This window comes from Linepithema humile, chromosome 2 (assembly GCF_040581485.1).
Source record: "Linepithema humile isolate Giens D197 chromosome 2, Lhum_UNIL_v1.0, whole genome shotgun sequence".
NCBI classification, from domain to species: domain Eukaryota; kingdom Metazoa; phylum Arthropoda; class Insecta; order Hymenoptera; family Formicidae; genus Linepithema; species Linepithema humile.
The window spans coordinates 13,840,368-13,858,105 of record NC_090129.1 but is presented as its reverse complement, the minus strand read 5'-3'; the positions used below and the strand labels follow the sequence as shown (position 1 = coordinate 13,858,105).

Sequence of the window (17,738 nt, the reverse complement as noted above, 5' to 3'; positions counted from 1 at the left end):
ATGCTACCGGATTATTATCAGTGTTATTATCAATGATATTACTGGAGCAAATATTTTTTAACATTTAGTGCACGAAAAACAAGAAGATAAGTTGTCAAACAAAAAGGTATGTTTAAACACTTTAATATATTATATTTCCTTCCTCGTGTATAAGAAAATTGTTTTAAAATTGTTTAAAAGCAAGCATTATAATGTGTCTTGTATATATTAATTATTGCAGATATAATCGTTTTCATATATTCGTTTGCCACTGCATATTGAATTACATTTATGTTAATCCATTAGTAAGTACATATTTATTTTATAATGGATAATAAAAGAAAAATATTTTCTTCTTATTCGAAACGTCATATTCGACGACTAATTAAGAAAAAAATACGGCTATCGATATAAATAATATATTGCACTCTATACTGAGATGTTCTCACCACCTATCTTCTGGTAACAAGCATTTAAAAGCAGATAATGTTCGTCAAAATCAAATTGATAGTACCGACATAGGCAATTCGAATATTGTTGCAAATGATGACAATGTTGACAATTTGTGCAATATTGATAAAGAGTCAAATGATCTTAGTAATATAGAGTCACCTAATGATGCTAATAATAAGATAATGATGTTAATGAAGAGAATAAATCACTAACAGAAAGTAATACTGGCGGAGTCGATTCTGTAAATGAATCTGCGAATGAAATGGATAATGCAAATGCTAAAAATTACAGTGATTTCAAGAATGATCTGTATCGTTGGTATGCAAGATATCGAGTATCGCATAAGACTCTTTCAGAACTATTAGTTGTTTTACGGAAACATACAAGTCATCCATTTCCAAAAGATCCTCGCACTCCAAGAAATGTCGAATGTATTCCTGCAGAAATGAAGTATTATCATTTTGGTTTTGAGAAAGCTCTTAAGAAGATGCTACACGAACATGTGCAACTTGTAGGCTCAACAAAAGTTCTTAGGGTTTTTATAAATATTAATGGCCTTCCAATTACAAAATCTAGTAAAACTTCTTTGTGGCCTATATTATGTAGTGATTCGGAAACAAAATTGGTGTACATTGTAGGAGCATATTATGGCGAAGCAAAACCTGACAGTAACAATATATTTTTGCAAAAGTTTGTTGACGAGGCGACATTTTTAACAAACAATCCATTAAATCATAATGGATAACAAGTTGAAATTAAAATACATGGTTTGATATGCGATGCTCCAGCTAAGGCATTCGTTTTAAATGTAAAAAATCACAATATTTACAACAGTTGTTCTAAGTGTACTATTCGAGGGCAGTATATTCGTAATAGAATATGTTTCTCCATAGTACATAATAATTGCGCTATTTTAAGAACCGACGAAGACTTTATAAATAATAGGTATACAGATTATCAGATTGGGGAAACAATATTCCAAAACATACCTAATTTTAAACCTGTGACCGATGTACCTTTAGACTACATACACCTAGTGTGTTTAGAAGTAGTCAAAAAATTAATTTTACTTTGGAATATAGGACCGCATTCGGTTAAACTATCTCACCAAATGATAAAAATAATCTCGACACATTAGTTAACTTACGAAATACAGTGCCGTTTGAGTATCGTCCAAGACCAAGATCATTAAACGATTTTAGGCTCTGGAAAGCAACTGAATTTCAACAGTTGCTTCTTTATACCGGTCCTGTTGTGTTAAAAAAATGTTTTAAAAAAAGATATATTAGAGGTACAAATAAGTTTTAAACCGTTTTTTGTAGAACATAAAAAAGTAATTTAAAATTTAAATATTCTCCCGCTCTTTTCCGATTTTGTAGTGTTTATATGGTAACATAAAAAATAACAACCAACTTCACGATATTGTTTGTGTAACCTAAAATTGCAGCAGCTTAAAAATGGCAAACGAGAAACAATTTATTCGGCACTGCATTCGCTATGAATTCCATCAAGGAAAGAGCGCCGCAAAAGCGTGTGCATCAATTTGTTTGACTCTTGGAGACAATGTTGTATCCAAAAGTACGTGTAAATTTTGGTTCAGACGGTTTAAAGAAGGTGATTTCGACGTTAGCGATCGTGAACGTAGCGGAGCCCCTCTCAAGACTGAGGACGATGAATTGCAAGCATTACTCGATGACAATTCGTCCCAAACGCAAAAAGAGCTTGCATTACAACTGGGAGTAAAGCAACAAACTGTTTCCAACCGTTTACAGAAGATGGGAAAGATTCAGAAAGAGGGAAAGTGGGTAACACACGAATTGAGCCAGAAGAACAAAGATAACCGTGTCGAAATGTGTCTGAATCTGTACAACAAACAGCACAGAAAGTCTTTCCTGTGGAAAATCGTAACGGGTGATGAAAAGTGGATATATTACGATAATCCCAAGCGAAAAAAGTCATGGGTAGACCCCGGCCAACCATCCACATCAACGCCAAAGCGGAATATCCACGACCAAAAGATAATGCTCTGTATATGGTGGGATATGCAGGGTGTGCTATATTATGAGCTTCTGCAACCACGTGAAACGGTTGATGGTGATCGCTATAGTTGACAACTATTGACAGGGCTGGGCATATTTGAAATACTTGTATTTGAAATACAGTATTTGAAATACAATTGTATTTTGTATTTTGTATTTCAGCGAAACACATAAAAGTATTTTGTATTTTGTATTTCAAAAAGGTTATTTAGTGTATTTTATATTTCAAATACAATTTTAATCTATTTTGTATTTGAAATACCAAAAAAGTCTTTGACAACAATAGTAGTAACTTATAGCGCGTTTCTTGAACGCAGTCAAAGAGTGCAAGAGAGTAAGACAACTTCTTTCTCTTTCTCTCTAAAAGTTCGAAAAGTGAGTGAAGAAGGGTCTAACATCTGACTACGTTGCAAGCATGGCTTGCATTATTAGGTTCGATCTTGCGTCATTAACTGTCATTTCTTGTCTTGGTTCTCGGTTTGGTTATCTCTTCTCAACTGTTAAAATGGATATTACAAGTACATCCAAAAGTAAAACAAATGATGAAGTCGAAGAAGAGAATACTGTTTGTGATACAAATTTGCCTGCTATTCTAAATGGCAAATATTTCAAAATTATTAAAGTAGATCAAGATCGTAGCAAGGTGAAAGCAATGTGTTTAACCTGCAAGAAACAAAATAAACAAATTGTCTTAAGCGGTTCTTTAAGAGCTACAACAAATTTCAAAATGCATTTAAAAGTAAGTACCTAATTTAAAATAATATAATTATATATTTACTATAAACGTAATAACCTATAAGCCTATAACCATAATTCATAAATGTATCCATATTTTTATAAAGTAATTTCTTCTGATCGGCAAAAAATTACACTTATTGTTATGCATAATCGTCAAAAAAGTCACTTTTTTTGGCCTGCCAGAAAAGTAATTTTAGGGACGATAGTTGTTAACGTTTTGTTTTACGTGTATATTATCATGGTTTAACTTAAAAATTTGTCATGTTAATTTTGATTTTATTAAAAATGTCAAAATATTCAGTGGATTGATTAATCTCTATAACTATACTCGTAAAAGTTGCACTTTACAAACTTATAACACCAATAACTATTTTCTATGTAGTAATGTAGTTAGATATTATAAAGATATATATAAAAATCTTTGATTTTTTTTATAAAGATATAAAAATTTTTTTTCAGCGTGTACACAAATCCATTTTAAAGGAATATGATCAATACAAAATTGAAACTAAAATAAAGGGTCCAAGAGAAACAAGAAAACATAAAACAGATACAGACGATACAGATACTTCAAAATTAAAACAAATGAAATTATTTGATCCAAGAAGACAAAACATATCACAGCAGAAAAAAATTGAAGAAAATATTCTTCGATACATTGTTGGTAGTATGAAACCACTATCAACTGTTGATGATCCAAATTTTATAAAAATATTTGCAGCTTAGTTTTTTCTTAATCCTTTAGAGCTAAAGTGGAGACACAGAAACAGATAACATATTACATTACATAATTACATTATATTTCATATTTATTACATACTTATTTAATGTTTTTTCAGATATTAACTCTGACTTAGAAATACCATCACGACGTACTCTTGGCAGAAGAATTGATGATGATTATAATCGTACTGTGGAACATTTAAAACAGACTTTACAAAATGTTAATTATATTTCTACAACTGCCGACATATGGTCAACTAAGCATAAAAGTTTTATAGGCGTTACTGCGCATTGGGTAAAAAAATTAATAATATAAAAATTAATTAATTTAACTAAAAAAATTTTTTTAAATTAACAACATAAAAATTAATTTAATTTTTAGATAACTCAAGATCTGAAACGCTGCAGTTGTGTCTTACAATTAGATTGTCGCAGATTTAAAGGAACGCACTCATATGATCGAATAGCTGAAATGTTGTTAGATATTTTTTCAGAATATGGTTTAAAGCATGAGCAAATAGTGTCTACAATAACCGATAATGGTTCTAATTTTGTTAAAGCTTTTGCAGAATTTGGAATTACACACGGTATCTGCATTGCAATTTTTATTTTTTATATCCAATATTCTGTAAACATAGTAAATATAAATTTGGACTTCTGTAAAAATAGTAAATATAAATTTAAACTTGGTAAATTTATCAATTATAACAAAATTTCTTTCAATTTGATTTCAAACTTATTCTAAAGTTATTTACTATTAGGTAATAATTTAAGTATTTCGAAAAATTTTAATTTTTCGTTTTTTTCTGAATTTGCCAATTTCAGATAATTTAAGTATAGACGCTGTAGACAATAGTGATGAAGAAGAAGAGGAAACAATTGAATTCGTAATCATTTCTGATGAAAGTAATAGTGCAAAATATCAAACATCAACACCATATTTGTCAATGAACTTGATAAGTAATAACAATAATATTTTGTTACCACATCATTTAAGATGTGCAAGTCATACTTTGAATTTGTTGGCAACAACTGATTTTCACAATGCACTTAAAAATTCTACAGCATCTAGAATTCACCATCCATTGTTTGGCAAATGCACTGCATTATGGAATGCATCACGACGATCAAAAACTTCAGAAATAATTCATGATGCTTTAGGTTGCAGTTTAACCTACCCTTGTCCTACCAGATGGAATTCTTTATATGACGCAACAATTCAGCTTCTAAAATATAAAACAAAGTTAAACGATTTAAATTCAAAATTGAATTTATGTGCTTTCAAGGAGATCGAATTGGAGTATTTAGAAGAATTTTGTCTTTTAATGAAACCTATAGCAACAGCGCTGGATTATCTTCAGAAAGAAACAGATTGTTTTTATGGTCAGTTGTTGCCTATATTATTTTCGTTAAAACAACGACTGCAAAACTTCAGGAACAAAATCTGCAACACACTGGTTTTGTTCTATCTAATTTACTAACTTCTTTGCATAAGCGATTTGCAAAATTTTTTGAATTGTCCCCAGAAGTGAATGAAGCAATTATTGCTTCATGTTTTCATCCATCATTCAAATTAAAATGGTTGTCAGAAAATTTAGAATCTGAAAGAAGACGCATTCAAAATTTATGCGTTAATTCTATGGAAACAATGGAAACTAGTATGTCTGAACAGGCTACTAGTACTAGTGATACAGATGAAGATTTTTTTATTTTTTCTTGTCCAAAAACAGAAAAACAACAATCTCAACAGCAATTAGAGTTTGTATCATTTTTAAATGATAAATCAAAGTCTTTATCTTCTTTAAACAATTACCCATCTGTGAAAAAATTATTTATAAGATTTAACACGAGCTTATGTTCTCTTCTGCAGCTGTGGAGAGGCTATTTTCTTTTGCAGGATTTATTCAATCGCCTTCAAGACGATCACTTTCAGATAAATGTTTTCAAAAATTAATTTTTTTAAAAGGAAATCACACTTATTTAAATAAAAATGTGTGATTTGTGTGTGTAATTTGATTGATTAATTTTCAGTTCGTCTTTTTCAATATTTTTTAGTTTCTCTCAGTTTTTTCTGTGATCAATCAAGACATAATGCAAAATCGCTTAAAATGTTTGTGATAAATGACAAATATTGTTGCTTTTTGTTTAATTATTATATAGCAAAGTTTATATATTATTGTAATTAAAAAGTATTTTGTATTTCAAAGAAGTATTTTGTATTTCAAAAAAAAGATTTAAAAGTATTTTGTATTTTGTATTTCAAATAAAAAAATTAAAAGTATTTTATATTTTGTAATTCAAATACTAAGATTGACAGTATTTTGTATTTTATATTTCAAATACTTTTATAATGTATTTTGCCCAGCCCTGACTATTGAGATTGAACGAAGAAATCCGTCGAAAACATCCATATACTGGCAAAGGATTGCGTCCGGTGAAATTGCTTCATGACAACGCTAGGCCTCATGTCGTTAAAACGGTCAAAGAAACATTATTGACACTTGGTTGGGATGTTCTACCGCACCCGGCCTATTCGCCAGATATAGCGCCAAAATTATCACTTGTTCCGGTCAATGCAAAACGCATTGAGGTACGCTTCCGGAATATTGAAGAAGTGCGAAAATGGGTCAACAACTTTATTAAATCAAAAGACGAAACTTTTTTCACTGCCGGAATTCGTAAACTGCCCAAAAGATGGCGCAAAGTCATAGATAATAACGGAGAACATTTTGATACTTAAATGTATTATTGAATTTCTGCAAAAAAATCTTGAATTTTCAAAAAAACGGTTTAAAACTTATTTGTACCCCTAATATATGAAAATTTTTTAAGTTTACATGTTGCGATAACAATACTTGCGAGCCCAGTTCTATCAAAAAATACAGCTCATATAGACTACGCCGAAAATTTATTACAATATTTTGTCAGTACTTTTACAAAAATATATGGCCTAGAATATGTTTCTCATAACATCCACAATTTATTACACATTTGCGCAAATATTCGAAAGTACGGACCCCTAGATGAGTTTAGTGCATTTTCTTTCAAAACTCACATGACTTATATTAAAACATTAATCCGCAAACCAGATAAACCACTTCAGCAATTGGTAAAACGATACGCTGAAATGGAAATACTTAATTCAAAAATTTCAAATCGGGATCGATTTTGTAATAAAATACGTTTAAAGAAACCACACAAAACTGGACCTCTCATTGATAGACATAATTTTGGATCTGAATTTAAAGTTCTTGAAACTAATTCATATTCGATCCACTGCAAGAAAGAGCAAATTAATTCGGTACTTCTTGAAAACGGTACTGTAGTTTCAATTTTAAACATTGTAAAATCCGAAGATAATGAAAAATTAATTATTGGTAAGAAACTAAAGTATGTTAAAAATCTATATTTACTTTCTTGCGAATCAAATGTATTCAACATTTAAGTTGTAATTACAGAGGATCGCATACGTGTATGGTCATGCGACAAAATTAAAGCTAAATTGTGGAAAATGCCATACAATACTAATTCCCAATCAGCAGACAATGTTTTTTAAATAAATTTTTAATATTTATTTTTTATTAATTGTACATTGTATAAATAATTGTAAAAATAATATTTATTTAATCTTTATTAATAATTTATTTAACATGAAATATTCGTTAAAAATAATAATTTAGAATAAATGTTTATGTAATGTTTATGTAACATTTATTAAACATAAAATATTCGTTTAAGATAACAGTTTTAAAAAAATGTTTAAGTAATGTTTAGTTAACATTTATTAAATATTTACTTATATTTTCACATAATGAAATAATATTCGTTTAAAATAATAATTTAGAATAAATGTTTATATAAGGTTTATTTAACATTTATTTAATATTTATATATTTTTACTTTTACATGAATTATTTATTTGCATAATTGATGAATGAATATTGAAGAAACAATCTAATGTTTATTTAATCTTTATATGCATTAAATTATATAAAATAAATAAAATAACTAACTATTAAAATAAATAAAAAACCTAATAAAATAACTAACAATTATTTTGATATTTATTTCAATCATGTTATTTCCCACACAGCACATGATATCATTCGAATATTCTGTAGTCATACTGTGAATATACGTACTGTACATAATATACTGAAAATATTTCTATAACATCTCTTACAGTATATTATTTTTCGTATATTCTCAGAATAATAATAATGACATAACCTGTGCTAATTGGATGAGCGTGGTCACGTGGTTTTCTTCTCGAGATCGTGCCGACTGCAGCATGCTGCAGGCACATGTTTTGCCATTGTTAAACATTGTATGAGGTTACGTGATTCACGATCCGCTGTGTAGTTGCTGTGATTGTCGAGTAAAAAATCTTTGAAAAGTACCTGAAAATAAGAAAGGTATGTATACTTTTAATTACTTGCATCTCATGTAAATATATATTTAAATATATTCCTACACTGGAAAAAAAGTTTTGTTGTATTATAAGAAATTCTGGTTGATTCTACTAGTACGTTTGTTCAAAAATGGACGAAACAAATTTGTTGTTGGAATTACCAGAAGATTCTGTTAAATTTCATCCTGTTTAAATCTATCAGAATTTCTTGTAAACCTTACTACATCGTGTTGTTAGATTTACAAAACTCTACCAGAATTTCTTGTAAACCTTACCACATTGTGTTGTTAGATTTACAAAACTCTACCAGAATTTCTTGTTAACTTTACTATATCGTTTTGTTAGGTTAACACAACTTTGTAGTTAAAAAACAAGTTCGGATAGGTGTGGTTTTTGTAAAATACTAACAATATATTTGGTTTAAAGTATACTCAGTGATGTGATGTTTCCTACCGGACTCCCAGCTCCCGAGCCCGGTAGGAAACATTACATCACTGGTATACATATATTTCATTAAAAAAAAAAAAACACCACGTGATCATAAAACTTTTCGGATGTAAGGCTGATGGCAGAGACCGAGACGTAAAAACTTATGTATGTCGTAGTCGTTTCCACACGTATCTAATAACCTTTCACGACTTACGTTTTTCTCTGCCTTACCATACGTCCACGACAGACGTCTACGACAGACATAAGTGCTTACTTCTCGTTCTTTGCCATCGGCCTAACTAATATTCCGTAATGGATTCCACGACGCGACGTAAAACTTTAGCGAGCTCAGTTGAGACTGTTCCGACTACTTAACGCCATTGCTTCGCGAAAGATCTAATGCGCGCGATACACGCCGCGAGTAGCGAGGGCGCAGTAGCAGTGTAACAAATGAATGCGGCGAACAGTTGATCAAGCGTTTAGTGAGTGATGACGAAACTGTTGCAGAGCGCTGCGATTTATGTAAATATAACAAGAAGTTTTGTAGATCCAACAAGAAAACACTTATTCAAATCCTTATAGTAAAGTTAACCAAACGGTGTTGATATAAGGTGTAAAATTTTGTGACGATAACCAGAAATTCTGTTTCGTTCGACTAAAATACGGTCAACCAGAAGAATTTTGTTAATATAATAAAACTATTTTTCTTAGTGTATATTTGTCATTGAAGAATATGCCAAAAGATTTACCGTTTCATGAACTTTCCAAGAAAGCCAAAATACGGAGATTAAACGCTGAACATGAAGAAAAACTTAGTTCAACCGATTCTTCAAATAAATTCGATCAATCGGATATTCAACAATCATATACTTACGTTAGAAACAATAACTGCGAAATACCAGATTTTCTTCATCATCTTCAAAATGAATCAGAACCTTCTCATCATTCTGAACTTTCTCATCATTCTGAACTTTCTCGTCATTCCGAACTTGGTCATTATTATGAATTTTCTGATAACTTTGAATATTCTGAATACTCTAGTTTTGAATACGAGGCTAATGATTCTGGAGATAATATTTTACATGAGAATATCGATCCTAATGATTTCTCGCCGCATTCACCATCTAACTCAAGCAGTTCTCAATCTAGCAAAAATTCGGTTTCTGGGAACTGGAAAGTGCTTAAATTTCTTCGCAGTTGGGCTTTGAAACATAATATAACACACGAAGCTATTTCAGACTTACTTAAAGATTTGAAAGAAAATCACGAATGTTTTGCTAATGATGAAGCTCAATTACCTGTCAGTGCACGAACATTGTTAAAAACAAAAGTAAAGTTAATTAAAAAAGTTGTTGAGCCTGGCTATTATATCCACATTGGATTACAAAAACAATTATTAAAAATTGCTCCTAAGTATTTAAAAACTGTAGATTCTTTTAAATTATTAATAAATATCGATGGATTACCTCTGTTCAAAAGTTCACCTGATCAAGTATATCCTATATTATGCACTGTAGTATCCATTCCACAGTTACGTAACAAAGTGTTTTCTATAGGAATATATTACGGTAAAAAGATAAACCTTTAAATTTAGAAGATTATTTACAAGATTTTATTACAGAAATTAATACACTTCATGAGAATGGCCTTTCTTTTGGGAGTCGCACTGTACAGTTAAATGGTATTTATTTTGTTTGCAATGCTCCAGCAAAAAGTTTAATCATGGGAACAGTATCGCATACAGGTTTTTATTCCTGCACTAGATGCACTGTTCGCGGTGTTACGTCGGACAACCGGCGAATCTTTCTTGATTTAGAAAGTCCTGCTCGCACTTGTGAAGATTTTTTACAATGGAAAGATCCAAAGTTTCGTCGTAAAAATACTCCTCTTACTAATATTGTGGGTTTAGATTTTGTGCATCATTTTGTTCTTGATTATTTACACTTGCAATGCCTTGGAGTAATACGTTCGATGATAGTAAATATGTGGTACAAGGGAGCAATTCCTCATAGACTTTCGGCTGCTCAAATCGAATTGATGTCAACTCTTCTTGTTCGATTTCAACACTGCATTCCTGTAGAATTTGCAAGGAAACCTAGAGAACTAGACATTGTTTTGCGGTGGAAAGCAACAGAATTTCGATTATTTATTCTGTATATAGGACCAATTATTCTAAAAAGTGTTCTGAGTGAAAAGAAATATATTCATTTCTTAGAATTTAATTTTGCAATGAGAATTTTATTAAACTCAAATCTTTGCAAAGAACAAGAACTTCGTCAATTTGCCAAAGCACTTTTAAAACACTTTGTTCAGTCGACTATAATATTATATAATCAAAACTTTATTGCCCACAATTTTCATAACAATATTCACATAACTGATGATGCAGATTATTTTGTCGACAAATTAGATGATTTTACCTTACATACGGTATCTGCATTTCCCTTCGAAAATTATATGCAAAATATTAAGAAAAAAGTTAGAGGACGTAATAAGCCACTTGAACAAATCGGACGACGAATTGAGGAAATAATGTCGTTTGAGTTTAATTATTTCACAGATCTAGATAATAAATTTCCAAAGTTTTTATATCCCCATAATGTTGGTCCGATATTACCAGATTGTACACGTCAGTACCGTGGTGTTGCTCTTGAAAAATTTTAAATATTTAATAAAAGTCCAAATAACTGCTGTGGTACTGCTACCGGAACTATTATTCAAATTGAAAACATAGCTTTTTGTGAGCGTTTGCAGATTCCAATTGTTATCGGTAGAGAATTTATTAACAAACGTAATTTCTATACTATAGGCCGGAGCACAGACTTTTACATAAAGCATAACGCATAAGCATAAGGAAATTGATTGGTCTATATATAAGCATAAGCAAATGCATAAGGAAATGGACCAATCAATTTCCTTATGCTTATGCGTTATGCTTTATGCAAAAGTCTGTGCTCCGGCCATATACCTTCCGAGAGTTCCCGCGTAGGAGTATTTAAAGTTAATAAACTGTCTAATCTCAAAAAGTGGCCATTGTCAGAAATTAGTATAAAATATGTACAATTGCCGTACAAAAATAGCTATATCGTATCTTCCATTTTACACTGTGACACGCTTTAATTGCTTAATTGAGCAATATATAATACATTTTCAAATGCTATATCTTACTTTTCTATTTCACTCTATTCTTTTCTCTTTTTTCTGGTATTTTGTGTATAAATATACATGCATATATAATCGTTAACATATGTAACAAGAAACATATCAGGTAAAAATTATTCATATATATATGTACATTTATATATATAAAATATTAATATTTATACACATATATGTATGTGTGTGTATTAATTTGTCTATAATATATGTATATATATATGTATATATATATATATATATATATATATATATATATATATATATATATTATATTATATATAGTATTACAAAATATTATTCAGAACATTATGTATCCAAAAAGCTTATGTAATAAAATATTTTACATATATTCTATATACATGTAAAATATTTTACATAAGCTTATTAGACACATAATGTTCTGAACATGTATATATTCTATACATTCATGTATTCTATACATATTATGCATAAAAAAATATATATATATATTTTACATTTATTCTATACATACATATATATATATATATATATATTTCTTTTGTATTTTCAGAGCAGTTACGATTGCAATGAGTTATTTAATAAATTCGGCAGATACAATTCTGCTGAAAGAGGACGAGAGTTCATTACATGATGTATACGATAATGGTAGTAATGAAAAATCAGTATTTATTGCAAAAACGCATACCGAGGATAATATAGCACAGTGGTCTGTTGTTTATTTTGAAAGTGACGAAGAAGAAGATATTGAGGGTTTCAACGATCTTATTCCGTCTTCATGGATTACATCGAGTGGGACATTGAGTTGGTATCCTATGAATGAACATCAAGCAACAATACATAAATGGGTAAAACAGTGCGCAAAACCTAATTTGAAGTGGAATTGTTTTTCTATCAAAAAGATAGAAGAAAACATTGGTAAATTTTATGACGAGATAATTGTTTCGTTCATGATTTGTCTACCATTTTACGCATTTTTGTCATAACTTTTGTTTATAATTTTTACAGAAAATTATGATCGAGGAATGAAAATGCTCGTAAAAATTGCAAAAAAACCTAATGCTACGTTATATTCAGATATGGAGGAAAAAGGAAAAGGAAAACGATTAAAAAGAGCGAATATTAAATATTTTGATGATTTGGAAGAAAACAACGAGGAAAGAAACAAAGAAAATAATTTTGAAAAGAAACGAAATATGCAACTGATGTTACCACCACTTCCAAAATTAAAGAAACCGACGCGAGAAAGTCAACCATTGTCTGACAAAATGAATAAAAAAGTGAAACAGTTATGCAGAGACAAAGCCTTATCATCTTTGGATAATAATGAACAACTGCCGAGTGTTGTCTCAGATGAGATAAACATTCCTCATACAGTACCGGAGAACAAAAGTTACATGGAACGTAAGGGATTAAAACTCTTAAAAGAAAGATCCTTTGTGACAGAAATGCATAAATCAATATCTGCAACAATTGCTTCAGAAGAAATATGCAAATTTGTAGATCAAATAAGCGGATGTAAGATACGTTCTAAAATAAATCATAAATGTGCTTACACCTTAGAAGGAACAGTTACATTAGAATCTCTTGCAGATGCAATTTGTCATTTCAATGGTATGTTGACTATCTTTGTCTATATATCAATGTAAGGTTTTATTATTGCATAGTATATATTCTATAGTAAGTCAAGATATATTTTTAATTAAAATATGCAACTCTTAGTGCAGATCACAACTAAAATTTGTTTATTTTATAATTCAATTAGCAAACGGATTGAGTGCAAATTGTAGACAATAAAATCATTACATAAATCAACTTTAATTTTTGGCAGCTTGTTATTGATTATTCAAATTTAGTAAATGTTAATAAAATATTGTTTTATATATATCAATCCTATCCTATTTTAAAATTATTAATACGATTTTAAAAATAATTTTCTTCTAAAATTATTAATACTATAATAAAATAAATATAATAGTATATATATATATATATATATATATATATATATATAAAATAATTATTAAAAATAAATCAAATATTTTAATATGTCAATATTTCATATCAAATATTAAATTAGCTTACAATCCAATATTTCATACCAATTATTGAAGTGTCACAAAATCAATAACTTTTGAATCCAATATTAATTTAATATCACTTCTTTTCTTATAATTATTATTTTGTATTATTTTCAGCTGAAATATCATCATGTAAATTAATCTTACGTAAGACGGACAAAAATGTTGAAAGTTTTCTGGAAACACAGACGATAAACAAACCTGAAACTAACAATCCCGCTCCTATTACAGTACAAGATTTGGACGAATTTCCATTAACAAATTTAGATGATCTAAAGAAAATCGAGCGGAGACTTAAAAAAGACGAAACTTTTCATTTGAAAATGGTAAGATATTTGATTTTTTCTCAAACTTTATTTCAATTTTATACAATTTCAATTTTATACAATTTCAATTTTATACACAATTAAAATTTTATACCATTTGTAGGTCGAAGCTTTACATTTACAAATTAAGGGAGAATCGATTCAAAAACAAGTAAACTTCGTGCTTCGAATGATTCTACATGATACGTTGGCAAGCCTGTTTAATTGGAAAGGTCAACGAGGAACTAAATTGAAATTAGCAAAACGCCGAATTAGCAAAATAATGATCGGTAAAATCATATTATTTCACAATTAAATCTGTTGAGATTTTTTGTAATTTATAGGTTTTATTTGTGTGTTTTAATCATAGAACTTATATACATGGAAGGAGAATAAGAGCAAACAATTGTATCCAAGAAGTGAGACAAATATATATAGTGCTGTCTTATTCTATTACTCTTTCTGTAAGAACGCATGCGTAGCCATAGTAAGGTTGTGTTAATATCTGTTTATATCAATCTTTGTAAGCTTTGTGAGATCACGTAATGTACAACACGTGTACGAACATCAAAATTTGTAAAAATTAATGATTTTTGCATTGTGCGTGTAATTTAAAAAAGTTGAAGAAATTGCTACGAAATAAAAACATGTGTAATGTATGTGCAACATTTTTAATATCTAGCAATGCCGAAGCAATTTCGAAGTTGACTGCTATTAAAAATAGAGGTAATTTGATTCTTCCTTCCGAAGATGTCATAGAAATATCACGTTCTGCGGAACGTGCCATTCGAGAATACAGTCATCTTATTTTTACAAAAGAAAATATTAAACAATTTATTACTAATGTTGTATGTCGTACTATTTACGATCAAGTTTTCACGCATATGACTAATCATAAGGAAAATGCTTCTCGCAAAAATCAATTTGATAATCATAAATATCAATTAATAAAAGAAATTTCTAATATATATGTACAAATCCGATTATATCATGAAGGAAAACGCGCTACCCATGAGGATAAAAAAGAATATCTTTGGCATACGTATACTAAATTAATACATTTTAAACACATGTAATTTTATTGTTTATTGTTTTATTGTTTATTGTTCCACATAGTTTATTATAGATTTTCACATATTGTAATATTTTATAATTTCTAATTATAATAAATATAGTTTATAATTATTGTGCTGTTGATAAATAAATGTGATAAGAAATTCATATATTTTTTTTTCTTTTATAGAATATTTCTTTCATTTGTATTTTATATTCATAAATAATTACAAATTATTTTTAAACTTAAATAGTAATATTTTATATGTAATATTTATATATATAATATTACTATTTATTATAAACGATTAATATTTATGAAACTTTTTTCAGAATTTGATTATTACATATATGTACGTAAAATAAGCGTTTCAAATCTACGCGGTACAGACAGTGCACATGCGCATAGCGAACAAAAGTCATGTTCTATCCTTGTCGCACAGATGTTGGGTACACTTTTGGATCACGGGAGATATATGCTATTCTCCTTCCATGTATATAAGTTCTATGGTTTTAATGTTATTTATATTTCTTTTTACAGAAGCAGTGGCTAAAGAATTTCCTATAATAAATGAAACCATGTTTGGTAGGAAAGCGGGACCATGGCTGGCTCAGGCCAGCTTTCGTATAAAAAAGTAAATATTATCACATATTTTACATTATATAACATTTTTGTAATGAATTTGATTATGACATATATATCAATCAAAGATTTATAAGTACTTAGAAATGATCAGATTGCACAATATTGAAATGTTGCAATCTGATTACTTTTGTATGTGTGTGTGAGTACTTATAAATCTTTGATTCATATATGCATGCCATTATATTTATTATTGTTTATTAATATTAATATATTTGTAACATTAACAGATATATGAAGAAAGACAATGAAACTTATTCAAACAACGACGAGAGTTCTGAAAATGAGAGTTTTGTAAACGAAGAGAGTAATGAAGATAGCGAATAAAAAAGTAATAATAATTACACGGAAAAAAGATTAATTAATATAGGGACAGCTAAAATCTTAGCTGTCCCTATATTAGCTAATATTTTGCTATATAGTAACTAATCTTTTTTTTTCCGTGTAATAATATAAATATACAAAAATGATATTATATTAAAAAAAGCATTTGAATATATTATTAATGAGATGGCAGTAAAGGGGATTAATATAGTTATTGTGATTGTTATATTAATTAAAGAAAATATATAGATTATTAGTTTAGGATTTAAAATTAATAAAATATATTTTTAGTTTTAGAATAAATATTAAGCAATTATTAAATTTTTGATACATAAAACATAAGAAATATATTATACATATACAGGGTGTCTGGCAATAATCGCCCCACCGATCATATACAGGTAGAGGAGGTCAAATCGAGTAGAAAAGTCCTTTACCATTTTTTGATTTTTGTAATAAGTACTAAGTAATTAACGAAAAAAGATTGGTGAATCCGTGCAAGTAAAGCGCGCGCAGCGAGAAGGACATCCCACTGCTATGCGATCACTAGGCGCGCGATGAAGCGTTGGGAGGAGCGCTCTACAAATGACAATGGCAACATACGAGCGGCGCGTAACGCTAGATCCTTGTGTCCTAGTGATCGCGTAGCAGTGGGACGTCCTTCTCACCGCGCGCGCTTTACTCGCGCGGATTCGCCGATCTTTTTTCGTTAATTACTCAGTACTTATTATGAAAATTAAAAAATGGTAAAGGACTTTTCTACTCGATTTGACCTCCTCTACCTGTATATGACCGGTGGGGCGATTATTGCCAGACACCCTGTATATGCATTATATATGTACATTTATATTTTTATATATTATATCAGAGTTATAAATTCAAATGTATAACAAAGTATGTATAACAAAGTTGTATAGCATTTGCACATTAAAAGAATATCTTTAAAATATGTTTATTAATTATTCATCTAAAGCAATTTAAAATATAAAATAAATATTTTTTACAATTATAAATAAACATTTAAAAACATTTGTTTAAATATTAAAATAAATATTTTTTAAATATTAAGAAACATTTTTCCAAATGTTAAAATAAACATTTTTTAATGAATAAAAGAGGACTTAACACATTATTTTAACGTTTTTTAGAATGTTTTAAAAAATGTTTTCCAAAAATTTTTACAAACATTTTAAAAAACATTGTTTGCTGATTGGGTTTAAGCGTCGTTTTTCCAATTATACACACATAGGGTATACTTTTATTAATATTAAGCACAAATTTGTCTTAATTTTAAAATTTAATTGTACTTAATATAAAATTTGATAATTTTTTTTACATTTAAAATTAAAATATAAGTATTGTTCATAATGATGATTATAATTCTTTATAACAATGACATATCAAATACATTTGCGGATATTT

The 17,738-nt window shown here is 29.0% G+C and overlaps 1 protein-coding gene, 1 long non-coding RNA gene and 1 pseudogene across 2 annotated transcripts; 2 read left to right on the top strand and 1 right to left on the bottom strand.

The window, feature by feature from the left end:
• The first annotated feature begins 3,002 nt into the window (after nt 1-3,002).
• Nucleotides 3,003-7,427, top strand: LOC136998198 (zinc finger BED domain-containing protein 4-like; annotated as a pseudogene).
• Nucleotides 7,428-7,974: 547 nt separating this feature from the next.
• On the bottom strand, nt 7,975-9,989 carry LOC136998200 (uncharacterized). The gene is made up of 2 exons (XR_010888833.1): nt 9,047-9,989; nt 7,975-8,332 (listed from the first exon to the last, which is right to left on the bottom strand). It is a non-coding gene; the product is annotated as an uncharacterized lncRNA (long non-coding RNA).
• LOC136998197 (uncharacterized) lies at nt 8,243-15,779 on the top strand. Its single transcript, XM_067350647.1, has 6 exons — nt 8,243-8,347; nt 12,464-12,828; nt 12,919-13,524; nt 14,109-14,317; nt 14,421-14,586; nt 14,667-15,779. Exons 2-6 carry the CDS (start codon nt 12,480-12,482, stop codon nt 14,690-14,692), a joined length of 1,356 nt encoding a protein of 451 aa, XP_067206748.1. The 5' UTR covers nt 8,243-8,347; nt 12,464-12,479; the 3' UTR covers nt 14,693-15,779.
• Nucleotides 15,780-17,738: the final 1,959 nt, after the last annotated feature.

What these genes read in the sequence shown, in the direction of transcription:
- LOC136998197 (XM_067350647.1), top strand. Translation starts at nt 12,480, where the DNA reads ATGAGTTATTTAATAAATTCGGCAGATACAATTCTGCTGAAAGAGGAC. An exon ending in AAAGATAGAAGAAAACATTG is followed by an intron (nt 12,829 to 12,918) that starts GTAAATTTTATG and finishes TAATTTTTACAG; the next exon opens with AAAATTATGATCGAGGAATG. An exon ending in AATTAGCAAAATAATGATCG is followed by an intron (nt 14,587 to 14,666) that starts GTAAAATCATAT and finishes TTTTAATCATAG; the next exon opens with AACTTATATACATGGAAGGA.